Here is an 18,627-nt window from a genome sequence, read left to right on the forward strand (position 1 = left end):
TTCTCTCCGTCTGAACAGTGAACGTGATATCTTCGTAATATATTACTATACATTATCTATTATAATAAGTGGTTCTGAGTCTACTATATACTCAGACAATAATAAAATCTTTATCCAGAACGAAATGTTATGCTTATCTGTAGTAACGAAGGTCAATGTTTACTATAAATGCGGAATAGTCTAAAAAAATTACAAAAGAAGAGTGGTAAACAAAAACGACAGGTTCACTAACATATAAAATAAAATGTATAGTATCAGTAGTTTGGTCGGCTGTTATATTGACCATCTAAATTAGTGTTCAGTCCAGGGTGTTGGTAGTTAGCCTGAGTATATTGTGGTGGTTGCTGATGATATTGCTCAGGTATCTGCGTTTGATTTGAACTAACAGGATGTGCTATACTAGGATATGCATTAGAATATAAATGGTTCTGCTCCTGCTGCTGCTGAGGTTGCATACCATAATTAGTTGTTGGTGTGTATTGAGGAGTCGTCTGAGGAGTCGTCTGAGGTGGAGCAGGAGCAGGAGCCGAGTATGATCTTGCGGCTTTGTCTAGCAGTTGATTGTAAGTTGATTCGGCATTTACTAGGACTTGGCGCAGTGCAAGGGCGTCATCTTTTTCCTTTGAGTATTTACCTATTAATTTTGTTATCTGTGGACGTAGTGGAGTAACTGATCCATATAGTTCATTGAAAACCGGATCTTGATTTAGTCCCGCTAGGCCTTCCCTCTGAGCAATCTTCATTCGGGCATTCAAAGTGTTGACGTTATCCACTTGGGAAAATACCTGGTTTTCCCTCTCTATATCCTTTTCTATTTCCTGTGTGGAAGGTTCAGCAATTGGAGTGACATAATTTAAAGGGAAGATACCAATCTGGCCCCTAAGAGAGCCTCTCCACCAATCTCTATAAACTTGTTCCAACACAATAATGACATCCCCTTTCTTGAACGACAACTCATCAGCTTCACTAGTATTAAGATCATATAACGCCCGTACACGCTTCATTGTTGAAGCTTGCTGCTGCTGCTGCTGTAATTGTTGTTGCGAAGGTTGTTGCGAAGGTTGTTGCTGTTGTTGCTGTTGCTGTTGTTCTGATATTTCTTTTTGCTTTTCGTATTCTTGTAAAGACATCTTGAGTGCCTGCTGTAGTTCCTCATCCTCTTGAGTAGTATCCTGTGTAGCCATAACTCTTTGTTTGCTTGGTTTCTCCGGTTGCTCCAGAAGGTGTGGCCATTTCCTGCGGATCCTCGAGTTCAGATCAGCCATCGCCTTCAAGGACGGATCTGACTCGAACGAGTCCGCCAACTGCTTGACAACTTTAGCGATCTCTTTCTTTACCGTGATATGCACATTAGAGTCATCAATAAGCCCATACAGAACCCCAGTGAAATGCTTAGAACTCACGCTCTGCTTCAACCGAGACCCACAGTTCTCCGCCAGCGCCACAACGAGGGACAACGACCGTAGTATCACATTGGCATCCGCCTGTACCAGCCTCTTCTCTATCAGCTCCATCACCACGACAGAGGCATCCTCCGGATCTACTTTAACCAAGTCACACACATCTATAATGTACTGCCAATTGTCACTCCTCAACTTCGCATCTGTAGCTGCCAACACCGCCTTACGCAGTTTAACCTCTAAAGAACCCATTTCCTATTAGTTGTTGTAGTTATATATATAGCTATTTGGAGGTTTATCTACTAAACTCCACATATAATTTCATATTACAACTCCACAATATATGAATTATCAGATATAGGCTTAGAATATACACCTTCCTCTTCCATTCGGCCCCCCCCAACTCCCAGACCATTGCAAGAAGTACTAAAACAATTAGGGCTTCTAGAGACAAAACAAACCCTTAAAAGAATAGAACTCAAAACCCTAAACCACCCAAACCCTAATATTATCACAACAAACGACAAACGCACTAACACAATACGTCAACAACGATACAATAATCTTTAGTAGTTAGTTCAGCTACGTCTTGCTCTGTGTGGCTGTATAAAAAACAGCGTAGAAAGAGTGATAGTTAGGGGTGGGACAAGGATAAGGTTACCCTCCTCGTAATGTACCGCTATCTTGCTATTTCATTTTAGTTACTATCTTAATTCAATTGTGGTTGTTTTATGATGTATATTCAGATGTATCTGTTTTATGTTTGACATATTATATAGTGTAGATATATATTATTAAAATGTAGATATATATTATTTATTTGATTAGGGTTGTGCTTTAGCAAACTGTTGAGTTAACGGGCAGAAAAAAGAAAAAATTTGAATTGAATAAGGCGACGCGTATTTTTTTTCTTTAGAGAGACAGAAAAACTACTAAACAAAGATTAAATAAAAGTCTATTAAGTTTTTTTTTATATATTATTTTTAATTGGCTGTATGGATTATATTGTAAGGATATACTAATAACAACGGGAATAACAATGAAACGCGATGAGTCTATAACTAATAGGTTGAATGTCAAGACTAGAGAGAGGCGTACTTCTTCTGTTGGCAGGATTGATCTAGGAGATACCGTGCCTGCGTTTTCCACGATGCATGAGTCGAGAGACTCGAAGAAAGAGGCCAAGAGGAGGTTAGAAGTTCTCAGTGGTGCAGGGAAGGACGATATGGATCTGTTGCGCAAGCTGTGGTATACGTACAGGGAGGTGAACTACCGCCACACATGGGTTACACCACTGATACTGATGTGTATCGTGTACTGTGCGTACTTCACCTCTGGTAATAGAACCGAGACCAATCCTCTGCACATGTTCGTTGCAATCTCCTATCAGGTTGGCGACACCAACCAGTACGGGAAGGGTATCAAGGACTTGGCATTTGTGTTCTTCCACATGATCTCCTTCACTTTCTTGCGTGAGTTCCTGATGGACGTCGTTATTAGACCTATCACGCGCGCATTAAATGTCACCTCGAAACATAAGGTCAAGAGAATGCTGGAACAGATGTACGCCGCTTTCTACTGCGGTTGTTCCGGCCCTTTTGGGCTCTACATTATGTACCACTCCGACCTTTGGTTGTTCAAGACTAAAGAAATGTACAACACCTACCCTGACTTCACAAATCCGTTCTTGTACAAAGTTTTTTACTTAGGTCAGGCCGCATTCTGGTCTCAACAGGCCTGTGTGCTGGTTTTGCAGCTGGAAAAACCTAGAAAGGATTACAAGGAATTGGTCTTCCACCACATTGTTACTCTGCTGTTGATCTGGTCTTCTTACGTCTTCCACTTCACCAAGATGGGTTTATCCATCTACATCACTATGGACGTCTCAGATTTCTTCTTGTCTTTGTCCAAGATACTGAATTATTTGGATTCCGTATTTACACCAGTTGTCTTCATCTTATTCGTATCCAGTTGGATTTACTTACGTCATGTGGTCAACTTGAGAATTCTGTGGTCTGTCTTGACTGAATTCAAGACAGAGGGCCCATATCTGCTGAACTTCGCAACTTCTCAATATAAATGTTGGATTTCCCAACCAATTGTCTTCGGATTGATCTTCGCTTTACAACTAGTCAACTTGTACTGGCTGTTTTTGATTTTCAAAATTTTGTATAGATTGGTTTGCCAAGGTGTCCAAAAGGATGAAAGAAGTGATAGCGATTCTGATTCCGATGAGACTGAACAAGTCCCAAATACGCCAATTGCAGCTGATAGTAGTGAGGTTTTGATTAAGATTAACGAGTCTCTAAAAGAGAAAGGGGAGTAGAATAATAATAATTTCCTAACTTATCATATCCCTATCTTCTCCATTTAATATCTAATCTGCTTTTTTATAAAAGAAAAAGATTGGTGTAACTTTAGTATAAAGTAGTTGTTCCGATACCATATAAAAGTCCCATAAAAAAAACAACTATTTTTTTGATCACGAAAATGCATAACTTATGCAAACACTTCAAAAATCAAATCAATAAAAATAAGAAAAATGAAAAAAATACAATATCTTCAATTCATAGAATTTCAAGAACTCACAAATAACTATTCCCAACATTAATCTGCATTCGCAACAAAAATAACTATGATACATATATTTTTGTTTACTTATTATATTCAATAGGTATATATAAACCGTTCCCACAGGTATTGGCAAATCTGCTTCTACCAAGTTAGAAAAAATCATATAATTAAGTCTATAATTCACTTTAAACAACGTATGGTTTATTATACTTCAAAGACTCTCTTAACCAGTTTACAGATTGATGCTCTGTTGATAGAATATTACATGAAAAATATTTATATATAAGTAAATTAATTTATGATTAAATTGAACATCGCCCTTTTTATATACAAGTTTTAGAGGCGGTACTCACAAGCGGCTCCTTAGTTAGAGGTTTTGGTGCCACAACCTATTTCCTTGTTCTTCTAATTCGTTCTTATTTTTTACTAGATTTTCTTATACGATTCTTCAGTCCTCTTTCACCGGCCTTAACCAATACACCTAATAGTAAGTTGACAGACCTCAATGAATCGTCATTACCAGGGATAGGATAAGTTAAGAATGATGGCTCAGAATCAGTATCTACAATACCTATAGTTGGAACTCTAGTCTTCATTGCCTCGTTTAGAGCGTTTCTGTTTTCAGTTGGATTTAGCACAACCAGTAGATCTGGTTTCACAATCTTAGAGTTTTCATCAGCATGTAGTTGTCTACCAGTGGGCAAGTCACCGAAATCAACCTCATGTTTTTCCCAGACACCAGAGATTTCAGTAGAGTTTGTCAAAGTACCTGGTATCCACCTCGTAGAGACATAGTAACCATGTGTCTTTTTAGCAGCTTCTTCAAGTGCCATTTTCTGTCCTGGTCTCGTTCCCAAGAATAGTATTACACCACCTCTTTCAGCAACACCTTCTACAACCTGAGCAGCTCTCTTCAGATACGACATGGTTTGCTTCAAATCAATAATATGTATACCTTTGTATTCACCGTAGATGTAAGCTTGGGTTGATGATCTCCACAATGAAGTAGATTGGCCTAAATGAACTCCAGCAGCCATTAGCTTTTCCATAGAAATCTTTTCAGGTGTAGGTGGTGTATATATATCTCTGTATGGAGAGAAGACTTTCTCCACTCTAGCGCCTAACTTAGCTGTATGGGATGCATGATGTAGTTGACGCAAGTACAACTCTTGCTGCGTATACGGTTTATCGTTAGACGAAGGTACTAAGAACGGGTATCTCTTAGTTTGCAGAATTTCCTCGACAGCCCTGGAGGAACCTTCATTATCAGTAATATCACTCAACAATTGATTATCCTGGGAATATTTCTTCAAGAATGCTGTCAATTCTTCATCCAACTTCTTCTCCTTCTCGCTCATCTCAGCTTTATTAGCATTACTTAAAAACTTCTCAAAATCCTCTAGTGGTGTGTTCGAGAATTGCTTCAACCCTTGAACGATTTCATCATTTAGTTCTTTCTGTCTCATGAGGTATAATTCATCACCGTTTTCAACAGCTCCAGTACCGTCAGTACCACTCTTTGGTGTCTCTGAGGCCACAGTAACCTGGTTTCTACTTAGCTGTAATACAGGATTACTCAACCTCAATGTAGTACCCCTAACAAGTGATCTTAACATCATCTTTAAATGGCCAAAACAATGAGTGCGAGCCCTACTAAAGAAATCTAATGACGTATGCTTCTTCGTACCTTATATATAGATCAAATACAACCCTTTCACCCTTCCAGGGTCGATTACTTATATTCTTTTTCCATAATTTTTTTTTCCAGCTTTAATTTTTTTTTTTTCACGGTAGCGAGAAATTATCAATGTAGCATTAGGGATCTACATATATAAAATAAGAGTACAGTATTCAAGTAACAATAATATCATAACAATTGAACAGTTAGAGGTCTATGGATACACACCAACGTAACAACTTAAATAAAGTAACTCTCTTTTAATAACCTGGAAACTCTCTCCTTTCTTTGCTCACCGTCATATAATAATTAAAAGAGATCTGTATTTTTAATAAACAATTTGGACAGAAACGCAATTCTCTTTGCATTTAAAACATTCTGTAGTTTCCTATCTATCATTGCTTTTTCATAAAATTGTACAGAAAGCCAGAATAATGGAAATGACTATTAAGGAACTAATAGAGTCATTGTTGCTAGAAGATTTCGATGACACTCGAAAGCGCAAGACTTTAATACTGGTGCTTGGAGACGAGGCACGATTACAATTTGAATCTCAAAGGTATACTACGTCTACAATTGGGTCGCTGTTAAGAGGCAAGAATGATATCGGTGTACTATTCCTTAACAGTTTACAATATTTGTTCATGTACCTGATGAAATTGGAAGTCTCACCAGACGCTTACAACCACCTAGTGATCTACGGTTTAGACAGCCTAGTGTGTAATCTGCCATCAAAAGCTGGTTCAAAAGAGGCTCACGAGGAGATGTCATTAGAACAAGTCCGTGCTGCTAATTTAATTTACCAAGCCGCCTTCAAAGTTCAGAGGACTCATCAATTCAATGTTACTAATTTCATTAACTATCGTGAAAATGAACCACTAGAAAGAATTGAATTGTACTGGAAGGTAATATGCTAATCACCCAAAACAATAAAAAAAGAAGGTAAAATAAACAACAAAATGATATATTTGTTATTAGGAAAATGAAAAAACAACAAAACAAATTGAGCTGATTAATGGGGCGCGCCCACCCCACCTCTATACACGTTCCTTCAAAGGTGCTCAGAAAATGTTTAGGGCTACGAGTCAAGAATGAAATTAAGAGATCTTAAAAAAAAAGTACCGCTTGCTCATCTGGACAGGCCTTAAAGATATTCCCATTTTGTTTTAACTGTTGACAGTCGTTCTTTATTATTTTGGCCTCTTGGCTACTAGAGTTTCTGAGATGTCTTTCAGTTATTTTTGCTCATTTCTTTTTTATTTGGGCATTGGGTGATATAAATAAACAAACAACCCTTACCTTGCACCTGTGGAACAAGGTCAAGGTTCGAGAACTCATTGAAGGTAGAGGACAAAGACAAGACAAGCTAGACGTCGGGCAGATACTGACAAAAAAGGACGCAGAGAAGGTGTTTTTTTTTTTTTTTAGTGAAAGGAACAGGACGCAAATTAAAAGGAAAATATCATAAAAAGAAAGAATAAAAATAGGGTAAATGAATTATCGGTACGAGTTATTTAGTAAGGGCCCAGCATTTTAGAATATATTAGAACAAACATGAACCTAAGAAAGACAGGAAAACAAACAGTAAAAAATTAATTCAACGGGGAAAAGACGAAGAGGAAAAAAACCAAAAAATTAAAAATAAACAAATAAACAATCAAACAATATACAACTCATTCAATAAAAAGATAGTGAAAGAAATCTTTAGGCATCAAATAAAACATTAAAATACTTGAAATTAAGTCAGCTTGAGGTAATCGGAAGAGAGAAAAAAAAAATTGTTCATTTTCCTAAATTTTTGCTTTTGTCAGAAAAACAACAAGAAACGAGAGAAATAACTAAAAATAACAATAGCAATAACAATTTCCTTTTTTTTTAAACAATAATTGAAAGTTTCTTCTATTATAACAAATTATACCAAAGTCACTACATTAGACTTTTAATTTCTTTTTCATATTGATTTCTCACAATTAATTATATTCCTTGCATATAGATAAAAAAACCAACAGCTGCAACAAAAAAAAAAAAAGAGAGAGCAGAACAAACATAATTGATAATATAAAGAAATTAAGAAACAGTAACGATCATGAGTGATAGTTCCAATATAAATGAAAAGAATGTTCTGTCTTTGGGTCTTCCCAAGTCTCATGGCACTTTAAATGTAAATGCATTGAAAGCTACGGATATTTTGAGGCATAAAGGGAAACTGAATGAGCAAAACACCGACACTACAGATACCATGGAGGAAGATAGTAACAAAGAAAATAAGATTGAACAAGGGGAAGAGCCAATATTTCTCGATGATCCAGTTCAGTTTACTAGAGTATCGTCATCATCAGAGCTTAGTGCTGCGCTGTCTACAAACACGCTCGATAAAGGAGAAGAAGATGTAGCACCGAGTAATCAAATGGCAGAAGAAGATGGTGGCGAGGTAGACACTCTTAGAAATAATGGTGACAAAACTTATTCTACCATCCAGGAATCTGCTTCAGATTTCGAGATAACGAATAATACTCTAATGGAAATATCAAAAAACTCATCCACCTTCTCAAGTACAGATGCTTTAGCCACTAACAGAAATTCGAATATAAGTAATAGTAGAAGAAACACCGTTGATGTAGAGAACAAACTGAAAATAAACAAATTAAGAGAAAATGGCACCAGCAACAGTGAGGGTCAAGAAATTACCAGTCCTACTACAACTACAAATATAAACAACAACATAAAGACACCTACTGTACAAAAGAGTGTGTCAAGTGCAAGCAATACATTAACAAAAAATACAAATACCAGTGCTTCTAGGTTAAATAAGGAGGCGAGGTCATCGCCGAGACATAAAAGTACATCAACACAGCCAAGAAAGAAGGCCATTGACTCGCCAAAACCACAAAAGATTCCTCATTCCTCCCTTATACGATCTCAGAGAAGCTCAAGCTCATCTGATACTAAAGATCCACCTAAAAGGAAAAGTAGTACTAGTAAGATGAAAGGAATGTTTACTTCCCTAGTTCAAAACATGAAGAGGAATTCTAGTGATGATAGAAAATCTGCCTCCAGTTTAAGTAGTGTCTCGTCAGCATCTTCGGCTAGTTTGAAAATATCAACGCCTTATAACCCTAAACATATTTACCATGTAGGTGTTGATTCGAAAACAGGTGAATATACGGGTTTACCTGAGGAATGGGAAAGACTGTTAGCGTCAAGTGGTATATCAAAGAAGGAACAACAACAAAACATGCAGGCAGTTATTGATATTGTAAACTTCTACCAAGATGTGACCGATCATAATGGTGAAGAAAAAGTTATCAAAACTTTTGACCCCAAACAACAAAGTAAGACCACAAGAGAGTCAGTAACTAAATATGACCTTGGCTATGACAGCTCTACAACACCAAATTTAGAACAAGGTGGATTTGGCAACGCTGGAACACCTATTTCTAGAACTAGTCTGGTTTCACCAGCTACTAGTGGTAGTTTTGCATCTACTCCACCATCCTTAGGGGCTCAAGAAAAGTTTATCCCAACAAGACCTGCTCCAAAACCTCCGGGACAACAAGGATCTCCAGCAAGTGCAGGACTTGGTACGCCTAAACAGCAACCTGGCGCTATGTCGCCAATTAAGGAATATGTACCACCGACACCAATAAAGGAAGAATCTAAAGTCCCAGAAAAACCAAGCAATTTATCACCTCAAATCCCTCCCAGTGCCCCCCCTATGGTCCCACCAGCTGCTCCGGTAACGGATACATCATCTGTTAGTTCAGAGCAGACTACTGAAGATTCAAGTAAAGAAGAAGCCAAACCAAATATGCCACCAATTCCTAAAGCCACACCACCATTGCCTAATAAGGTCTCTAGAAAATCCAATGAAAAGAAAAAAGAAGAAAGAGAAAGGAACAAGAAGATACTTTATGCCAGATTAACCGAGATCTGTAGTCCTGGTGATCCGAAGACTACTTATAGAGACCTCATCAAAATTGGGCAAGGTGCCTCTGGTGGTGTTTATACAGCACATGATATGAGTTCAGAAGCCGCAGTTGCTATTAAGCAGATGAATCTAGAGAAACAACCCAAGAAGGAACTCATTCTGAATGAAATTTTAGTAATGAAAGAGAGTAAACATCGTAACATTGTCAACTTTATCGATTCTTACCTGGTAAAAGGCGATCTATGGATTGTCATGGAATACATGGAAGGTGGCTCGCTAACAGATGTTGTAACACATTGTCTTTTGTCTGAGGGCCAAATCGGTGCAGTCTGTAGAGAGACATTAAAGGGTTTACAATTTCTACATTCAAAGGGTGTGCTACATAGAGATATCAAGTCAGATAATATATTACTATCGCTAACAGGTGATATAAAATTGACTGATTTCGGGTTTTGTGCCCAGATCAACGAAAATAACCTAAAAAGAACCACTATGGTGGGTACACCTTACTGGATGGCACCTGAAGTGGTTTCGCGTAAGGAGTATGGGCCTAAGGTGGACATATGGTCGCTAGGTATCATGATCATCGAAATGATAGAAGGTGAACCTCCATACTTGAACGAAACACCCTTAAGAGCACTGTACCTAATTGCCACAAACGGAACTCCTAAATTGAAAGAACCAGAAAATCTAAGTGAAACACTGACAAAATTCTTAGATTGGTCCCTCAAAGTTGATCCCGCAGAAAGAGCAACTGCCACAGAGCTACTGGCAGATCCGTTCATCACTGAGATCGCCGATGAGAACATTTCTTTATCTCCACTAGTCAAACTCGCTCGTATCAAAAAACAAGAAGAACAGGAAGAAGAAGAAGAAACATCCTCACAATAGTACATAGAACAGTTTAATTTTTTTTCGTAAGCATTTTTTTTTTTTTTTAAAAAAAAACCAAAACATTTATTCGCATCTAACAAAAATTATATAGCTATCACATGTTGAAATAAAATAGTTACTATCAAAATAGAACATTTTTGCTTTTCTTCGCATCAAAACAAAATGACGTCATAAGTATTTTAAGCGTATATCAAAGAAACCAACGTAGTAAATTAGTGAAACATTATAATTCTCTCGGATCGCTATCCAATTACGGAAACTTAGCCGTGCCTTTTAACTCAACTCAACATAGTGCAGCCCCCGCACAGAACATATCGGACCCACTAAAAAAGACCGCATCACCCGATCCACAGCAAGAAAAGAGTTTTTAAAGGAAGCGAGCCGCAGAAAACCCTGCAGCGTCGTGTTGTGTTTTTCGTTGTTTTTGTTTTTCTCTGGTTCGTCCGTTTTTCCGTACGGGTTGCGGTTCTTCGATGGAGGGAGAAACTTCATTGGCTCGAAGAGGGAGTACAAAGATGTTTGACATGGACAATCGTAATTAGAAGTTATTTTTTGATCGTGCAATTTCTTTCATGCAATGAATTACGATTTATATTTCAAGAACTTATAGATGAACGAATCTATGTGAAGAGAAGTATCTTCTTGAATTAGTAATAGATCTAACATGCCAGATCTTTCATTTTAGAAAGCATTTTCTTGAAATATATAAATATATGAAAAAAATACAATACAACTAACTATAAGAACTTTAACATCTATAGATTAGTTTTTGATCTTGATTTACGGTATAAGGGTAAAGAAAAAAAATTTCAGGTTCATTATAAGGGAAAAAAAGAAAGAAATTAAATTAATTTAAAATTAAAAGACCCTTTTCATTGGTTTAAAGGAAAGAACTATACCAATACCTACAAACAATAATAAAGCTAATAAAAAATATAACGAAAAAGAAGTTAATGGTATTATGGTCGATGATACCTACTATATTACCCCGCATGAAGCGGCGCTTGCCCTTGTTGCTACTGCGATGAAGAAAGCTAGACTTACGTTAGATGCGCTAGCTTTAAATTGTATATTAGGTGGTGTGGTATTCAGTGCGGGACCACTAATGTTCCTCGCTGTACATAGTGAGAGTCCTGAGCTATGGGATCAAAATCCTGGGGTACTAGTGGTGCTCGGGTCCATGGTGATCAGTATTGGTTTATTTTATGTTGTTATACTTGGTGCTGACCTTTTTAACTCTAATGTTCTGTTCTTTTCTGTGGCATTTTTTAGAGGAGCTGTATCCATATGGGACGTGTTATTATCATGGTTTTTCAGTTGGATAGGTAACATAGCAGGGTCATTATTTGTTTGCTATGTCATCGTGTTTTTATCTGGCATAGGAAGGTCACCAGAATGGAAAGCATCCTCGATTGCATTATCAGAACAGAAGGCGAAGGCAGCTTTTATGGAAACATTTCTGAAATCTATTGGTGGGAATTTCTTTGTTGCAATGGCTATATACTTACAGTTGTTATCCAAGCCCTTCCACGTGAAATTTTTGGCCATCCTGATGTCCATTTTCACCCTGGCTTGTATTGGTTTCACACATGTGGTTGCAGATGAAACTATTTTGTTCATAGGTATGTTAAATGGCGCTGACGTTAGCGTTGGAAAGTACATTTGGAAACTGTTGATCCCAGCCTCTGTGGGGAATATGATTGGTGGTGTAGCATTCGGGCTATACATACCATTCTATTTGCATTTGACGGTGGTTGAACGTGACCAAAAGAAGTTATTACTTCCAGAATATGAAGAAAGAGATGAGCAGCCCGAACTTAACGTTGATTCTAGAGTTGTCCGTGTCCCAAGGGAAGAAGCCGAAGAAGACGACGACGACGACGAGGATAGTTCAGATAGAGAGAACTACTTATCTGAAAAACTGGGCCAAGGTGACTCCAGTGAAACGACAGACACAGATGTCCATCCATATTTGGAGCCAGTTAGGACCACAGCATCTCGCCCCGTTTCTGATATTAGTTTGAACACCAGTGATGGCAGTATTCCACTAAGCACAATATCTGATAACAGATTTAGATCTACTTCGCATCCAAATATGAGTGTTAATAGAACCATGTCGTCTTCACACGCCCTAAGGTATACCAAAACATCTCCAGTTTTAAGAAGAAGGAAGAATGTAATGAGATCACCACCAGGTGTGTTTCCTGTCAGGGGTATGGGTCAACCACTAACGAAAGAAAGGACTATTCAGAATCCTTACTATACAGAAAGAAACAAAGATAAGATCATGAGATCAGCAACTAGGATTTCGGACCAAATTACCAGAGACGAACTACGGCAAGACAATTCAGACGAACATGATCATGAGAATTATTTGCGACTGGTGAAGACCATAGAAGCAGAAGAAGCAAAGAAATACAAACACTCAGGAGGCTACAATGTTCTCGAAAATAAACCGGGCGCCAGGTTAGAAAAAGTCGTAACAGGATTTGTAAGGAGGTCTAGAAGCCGTGCCTCAAATGATATTGAAGCTGATGGGATAGACCCCAGAAAAAATGGCGGAAGTCAAGATCTATTTCCACATAATAGTATCTCAGCTGCGAAGAATTATGGCCAGGAAGAAGCTCGCAGCGTATCACACAATATAGAAAGCATGTTCAAAAATATGCCAAAAGCATTTGAGAGGTCAGAACGGCCTACAAATTCATCTGATATCGAAAAAGAACTCTCTAAAGCCGGAATATCTCGAAAGGCTGCTAATGCAGCAAATACTGTAGCTGGCATGGAAAACTATAGTGATTTAGAAGACTAATAATTATTTTATTTTGTTTCACTTAATTATGAATAAAATATTCAATGAATATTTTATCGAAAAAAAAAGATCAAAAGAGAAAGCACTATCTTTTTTTTAAAATTGTAATAATACTCATTTTTTGTTATTTTTTTTTTTGTTATTTCTGTTTTCATAATTTTATCTCCTTATACATGAGGGATAACATCATTTTGGTCATGACTACTGGATACATGTTCTACATTATTTCACTCTAGTTTAATAGCATTATTTACATACATAATAAAATAATTTTTTTTCTATTAGTTTACAGCAAATATTATTTACTAAGCTTGTAATAATAGGATAGAGTTTGAGTATAAAGACAAGCCAATACAGAAAGTACTGATACCTCTTATACATCAGAAACCGATTACATCAATTTAATATGGTTTCGTGGTCTAGTTGGTTATGGCATCTGCTTAACACGCAGAACGTCCCCAGTTCGATCCTGGGCGAAATCATTTAATTGTTTTTTTTAAAATTCTTCTTTTTTGAAGGCCCCCTTGTTCTCATTTCCATACAAATGCGAAAGTGCCGTCGGGTGACTACGCCTCTTACTCCCTGCTTTGCTCTACGGCCGTTTCTCCACAGTACTCCCCCCACACAACCATCTTTTTTTTTTCATTGGATCCTCAAATACTTTTTGTTCCGCCTAGTTTCTCAACTACCACCATCGTAGATATTTGGCCCCCATTGTGTGTTCGTATTTACTTCCCACTACTTTTTCTGTGCGTTGCTCGTGCTTTCCAAAAATGTTGCCCACTTATTTTTTCCGTTGTATCTAAGATAGGCAATGAACACGGAATCAGGGTCCTGTAGGTGGTGTTATCTATAACACAGATGCGCACGGAGAAATGTTGTATAAGATATATTTTTATAGAGGTGGCCTTATGTGCCGAGCCCTCTAACAAATGTGGGCAGGAACTGTATCTAAAAAGAAAAGTGACAAAAAACAAATCAAGGGTCCAGAAATGTGCTTTTTATTTTTATTAAATTGGCAGCTTTAATAAACGTGAAGGGGAATTCAAAAGAAGACAGCAAGTTCAGAAAAAATCGTTGTACGGGTGGAATAGTGGCGATAGAACAAACGATTCTGATAGAAATTAGATTTGCCGTGAAGTGTATCGAATCTTTTTCATGAAAAAATAGAAAAAAAAAAGAAAGAAAAAAAATGACTTTTGTGAACAAAAGAAAGTAACGAAGAATATCTATAAGAAAACTTTAATTCCTGTTTAAGAAGATATAATATATCGAAGGATAAGCTAACAGGAAAAAAAAAAAAATAACTTTATATAAAATCAGCTAACGTTATATAAAGTTATCAGTGGGTTCCATAAAAAAATTCTTTATTTGGGACGGCTGATAAGAAATATCGCAAGGAAGAGTATCAATAGGATTCAGGAACAATTAAAATACTATATATAAATAATAATAATATTATTTATTATCTATCACAATAAAATTCAGAAGATTTTTTTCTGTTGTATTGATTAATTCGATATTAAATAATAAGAAGAAAACAACAACAAAAACGCAACTTACAAGATTACTAATACAATAGAGAGCCCAAATATATAAATTGATAATGACTGGTGCCAAACTCCGAAATAGTAAATCTAAGAAAATATGTAAACCTCAAAAGAATGATTTAATGGAACGTAAAGAGACAATGTTAACGCAGATGGGGAATGGGTCAATGTTTCCACCCAATATAACTCCAGAGTATTTCCATTTTTTGGCTAATAATAACCTATCTTTGGGTGTACAGACACCCTGGAGAGAGAGTAGTAATAGCACAAACCATTCTGGTATAAGTTATCCACCATTTCCCTCTACTGACTATGCCGATGGTACTAACACAGGAAACGATATGTCGAATTTGTACAATGGTCCTTTTCCTGTAAATAATTCACCAGCACAAGCGGCGTCCCTAATGCCTCCACAATTCGCAATGGCGGATTCTATGGTAAAGAAGGAGGACAATAACGAGTACAGGTTATCAAGTATACCGAGTGTTGACAAATCCGTTTCGCAAAGTAGCAGTAACAGTCCGAATCATCTGGGTGTTACAGATAATCGCAAGAAAGAGTTAACTGTATCGGCAGAGATTGACAAACTACCGGACGAAAGTCTAACTGAAGAACAACTGAAGGCTAGAAAGAAGGCACAGAATCGAGCCGCACAGAAGGCTTTCAGAGAGAGGAAAGAAGCACGACTCAAAGAATTAGAGACGAAACTGAACGAAATAGAGTTGAATAGGAATGCACTGGTGCATGAACTGGACGATTTACGGAAGCTGAACATGGAGATTAATGCTCAAAATAGACTTTTGCTCCGTAAAGGTGATACTGTTTACAAGATCGACTCAACTAATATAGACGACAACGGAACTTTTTCTTTTCCTTCAGAAGACGAGTTTTTTGCACAGGTGGTATTGGGGAAGTATGGGACTGATGGACGAAAACATCCAGTTGTCCTTGATGACCTACATAACCTGCTAATAACTGTTCCCAAAACCTGGGAGTATCTATACAAGCTTTCCGAAGAGAAACAATTTGATGTATTGACAGTAATGAAAAAACTTAAAGGGAAAGAGGTGTGTCATGTTCATGGACCTGCCTACTTCAAAAGCACTGTTGATTCAATTGTTAGTGAAGCATGTAATGACCCTAGGAAAACTTAGTATTCACACGATTTTTCCTACATATATCTGATGACACATTTTTTTTTTTTTTTGCTTCTATCAATGATAATACAACATAGAATATATAAATCTTTAATATATTATGCTGTTTGTGATTACATCTTTTTATAATTAATAACATTTTAAGTAATAGTACTCATCTATACTACAATAGGATTGTATATAATGAGTCGTACAATATAAAAGGCGGAACAAAAAAAAAGGAACTAAATTGACGATATAAGTGCCAATTATGAAAAGATAGACATAAAACTTCTAGAAGGAATGTTGGTAAAAACTCCAAACAGTATATGAGTTAATTTTTCTTTTAAAAATTATATTGGATGGACTCTGAGAACAAAACATCAGAGCAATTTGAATATAAAATTGTGATAGAGTTTGACAGTTCAGAAAAACAGAAGCAGGCTTACGCAATTTATTCTGGACTAAAAGCGCAACAGATAAACGACGAGACAGTTGAATTAGATACTAATAGTTATCAAGATTGGAGAGGAACTGATATAATTATAGAAAGGTTATTGAAAAGGAAGTTAGGTATGGGAGGCTTACCTAAAATAGCGGATGATGAGTTGGTCACATCAGAATATCTAGGTCATGGAATTATAAAATTGTTCAAGAGTGGTTCTGATTTTGACCAAGAGAAGGAAAAAGGGAACTCTGATATAATAACTGCACCTGCTGATGATACAATGGTAAGTATTCTTTTCCCAACTTATTTTACTGTTCACGATTTATTGCATAACTACATCGGAGACAGCATTGTTTATAATCAAGTTTCTGATTTCCGTATACTAAGAAATAAACAAAAAGGTATAGGCTTTAATTTTATGGTTTTGATGAAGTTTAGAGAAGCATCCGCAGCAAAGAAATTCAAAGATGAATTCAACGGTAAGAGGTTTAGTAAAATGGATCCTGAAACATGTAACGTTGTTTTCATAAAGGAGGTAATATTTGCAAAGAAACTATTTCCTCGAAACGAGAAAAAACAGTTTCCATATCTATTAAATGATCCATTTACTACTGTTCGAGACAGTGAAAAGAATAGTGTTGATATAGAACTCCCTACCTGTCCTGTTTGTCTTGAAAGAATGGATTCCGAAACTACTGGTCTGATAACAATACCTTGCCAACATACATTTCATTGCCAGTGTTTAGATAAATGGAAAAACTCAAAATGCCCAGTATGTCGACTATCAAGTGTACGGCTGTCCAGAGATACACTAAAAACACAAAGTAAACATGAGAAATGCTACGAATGTGGCTCTTCTGAAAATTTATGGATATGTCTAATATGTGGTCACGTAGGTTGTGGCAGATACAGCTCTAGACATGCTATCAAACATTTTGAAGAAACAGCTCATTGCTTTGCGATGGATTATAAAACCGATCGTGTATGGGATTACGCAGGCGATAACTACGTACATAGATTGGTAGAGAATGAAGTGGATGGAAAACTGGTAGAGCTGGGTGAATCAAGTGAAGATAGATCCAATAGTAGGGGTTCTAATGCTGTTGTGAAGAAAATGGGTTCAAAAAGTGAGGAAGATGAGAAAGATCTAAGGGTAAATTTTATGAGAAATAGAGAATACCATCTAGAATATGTTCAAGTACTTATTTCACAATTAGAGTCACAAAGTGAATACTACGAAATGAAAATGCAAGATACGTCAAAATTGCAAAGTGAGATAGAAAAATTGACTGAAGAGCTGAAGGAAAGCCATCTACAGAACCAAATTCTAAACGATAATAATAAGAAAGTAAAAACGGAAGTTAAGATTTCGAATGACAAACAAAAACAATTACAAGCTGATCTAGAGGAAAGTCAGCTTTTAATTAGGGGCCTTCAAGAAAATTTATCGCACAAAGATGAAAAGATTGAAGAATTGGAAATAAGAATGAAAAAACAAGAAGAATCGAATAAGGACCTACAAGACCAAATACGAGATTTAATGTTCTATTTAGAGAGTAGAGATAAATTTGATAATGCACCAGATGATGTGAAAGAAGGTACAATACTAGTTCAATCGGGAGAGAGTAAAGGAAAGAAAAAGAAAAAACCAAAGAAGAAGGTTCCAAAAATCCCAAAATTAGTCCTGAGACCTGATAATGAGAGCGAACAATAATAATATAAAAAGGTTAATGGTTTCTTAGATATAATCCCAATAAACTAACAGATTTCAATATAAAAGTTTAATGTTTTTAATTATTAAATAACTTATGATAGTCCTCTATCGGTACCCCATGACCCTTCGTAATATTATATATTTTTATATATAGTCATATCTCACGATTTTGGTAAAATTTTTTTTTGAATTTTTTTTTTAACTGCCGAATAGGATGGATTGAGATGCGATGAGATGCCCTTGGGTCAAGAATGGCGAAGTAATCATTGGGTGTAATGTAATTAAATGAATTATAGAAGTCCGTTTTGTTAAACGGAAGGTATTCAATTTATTTTATAATATTTCTGGCGTAATCATTTGTATTATTTTATTTTATATTTCTTTTTTTTGTAGATGTATTGTCTATCTTATTTGTCTCAAACCAGAGCTTTAGGAGGAACCAACCTTGGTCATTGACAACCGTTGAAATACAAAACCTAAGTTTAAAAACACA

The 18,627-nt window shown here is 36.5% G+C and overlaps 8 protein-coding genes across 8 annotated transcripts; 6 read left to right on the forward strand and 2 right to left on the reverse strand.

The window, feature by feature from the left end:
* Window positions 1–254: 254 nt before the first annotated feature.
* HSE1 (ESCRT-0 subunit protein HSE1) lies at window positions 255–1,652 on the reverse strand (the record flags this gene model as incomplete). The annotated part of the gene is made up of 1 exon (XM_071052327.1): window positions 255–1,652. The coding sequence occupies one exon, from the start codon at window positions 1,650–1,652 to the stop codon at window positions 255–257; it is 1,398 nt and encodes a 465-aa protein (XP_070906948.1).
* A 787-nt stretch (window positions 1,653–2,439) lies between these two features.
* On the forward strand, window positions 2,440–3,726 carry LAG1 (sphingosine N-acyltransferase LAG1; the record flags this gene model as incomplete). The annotated part of the gene is made up of 1 exon (XM_071052328.1): window positions 2,440–3,726. One exon carries the CDS (start codon window positions 2,440–2,442, stop codon window positions 3,724–3,726), a length of 1,287 nt encoding a protein of 428 aa, XP_070906949.1.
* A 664-nt stretch (window positions 3,727–4,390) lies between these two features.
* On the reverse strand, window positions 4,391–5,593 carry MRP4 (mitochondrial 37S ribosomal protein uS2m; the record flags this gene model as incomplete). The annotated part of the gene is made up of 1 exon (XM_071052329.1): window positions 4,391–5,593. The coding sequence occupies one exon, from the start codon at window positions 5,591–5,593 to the stop codon at window positions 4,391–4,393; it is 1,203 nt and encodes a 400-aa protein (XP_070906950.1).
* Window positions 5,594–6,092: 499 nt separating this feature from the next.
* SHU1 (Shu1p) lies at window positions 6,093–6,569 on the forward strand (the record flags this gene model as incomplete). Its single annotated transcript, XM_071052330.1, has 1 exon — window positions 6,093–6,569. The coding sequence occupies one exon, from the start codon at window positions 6,093–6,095 to the stop codon at window positions 6,567–6,569; it is 477 nt and encodes a 158-aa protein (XP_070906951.1).
* Window positions 6,570–7,738: 1,169 nt separating this feature from the next.
* On the forward strand, window positions 7,739–10,471 carry STE20 (mitogen-activated protein kinase kinase kinase kinase STE20; the record flags this gene model as incomplete). The annotated part of the gene is made up of 1 exon (XM_071052331.1): window positions 7,739–10,471. One exon carries the CDS (start codon window positions 7,739–7,741, stop codon window positions 10,469–10,471), a length of 2,733 nt encoding a protein of 910 aa, XP_070906952.1.
* Window positions 10,472–11,435: 964 nt separating this feature from the next.
* Window positions 11,436–13,286, forward strand: RNJ42_02167 (uncharacterized protein; the record flags this gene model as incomplete). The annotated part of the gene is made up of 1 exon (XM_071052332.1): window positions 11,436–13,286. The coding sequence occupies one exon, from the start codon at window positions 11,436–11,438 to the stop codon at window positions 13,284–13,286; it is 1,851 nt and encodes a 616-aa protein (XP_070906953.1).
* A 1,606-nt stretch (window positions 13,287–14,892) lies between these two features.
* On the forward strand, window positions 14,893–15,990 carry YAP3 (Yap3p; the record flags this gene model as incomplete). The annotated part of the gene is made up of 1 exon (XM_071052333.1): window positions 14,893–15,990. One exon carries the CDS (start codon window positions 14,893–14,895, stop codon window positions 15,988–15,990), a length of 1,098 nt encoding a protein of 365 aa, XP_070906954.1.
* A 344-nt stretch (window positions 15,991–16,334) lies between these two features.
* Window positions 16,335–18,134, forward strand: ETP1 (Etp1p; the record flags this gene model as incomplete). The annotated part of the gene is made up of 1 exon (XM_071052334.1): window positions 16,335–18,134. The coding sequence occupies one exon, from the start codon at window positions 16,335–16,337 to the stop codon at window positions 18,132–18,134; it is 1,800 nt and encodes a 599-aa protein (XP_070906955.1).
* Window positions 18,135–18,627: the final 493 nt, after the last annotated feature.

The sequence above is a fragment of the Nakaseomyces bracarensis genome, assembly GCF_045282275.1.
Source record: "Nakaseomyces bracarensis strain CBM3 chromosome Unknown Scaff8_0, whole genome shotgun sequence".
NCBI classification, from domain to species: Eukaryota; Fungi; Ascomycota; class Saccharomycetes; order Saccharomycetales; family Saccharomycetaceae; genus Nakaseomyces; species Nakaseomyces bracarensis.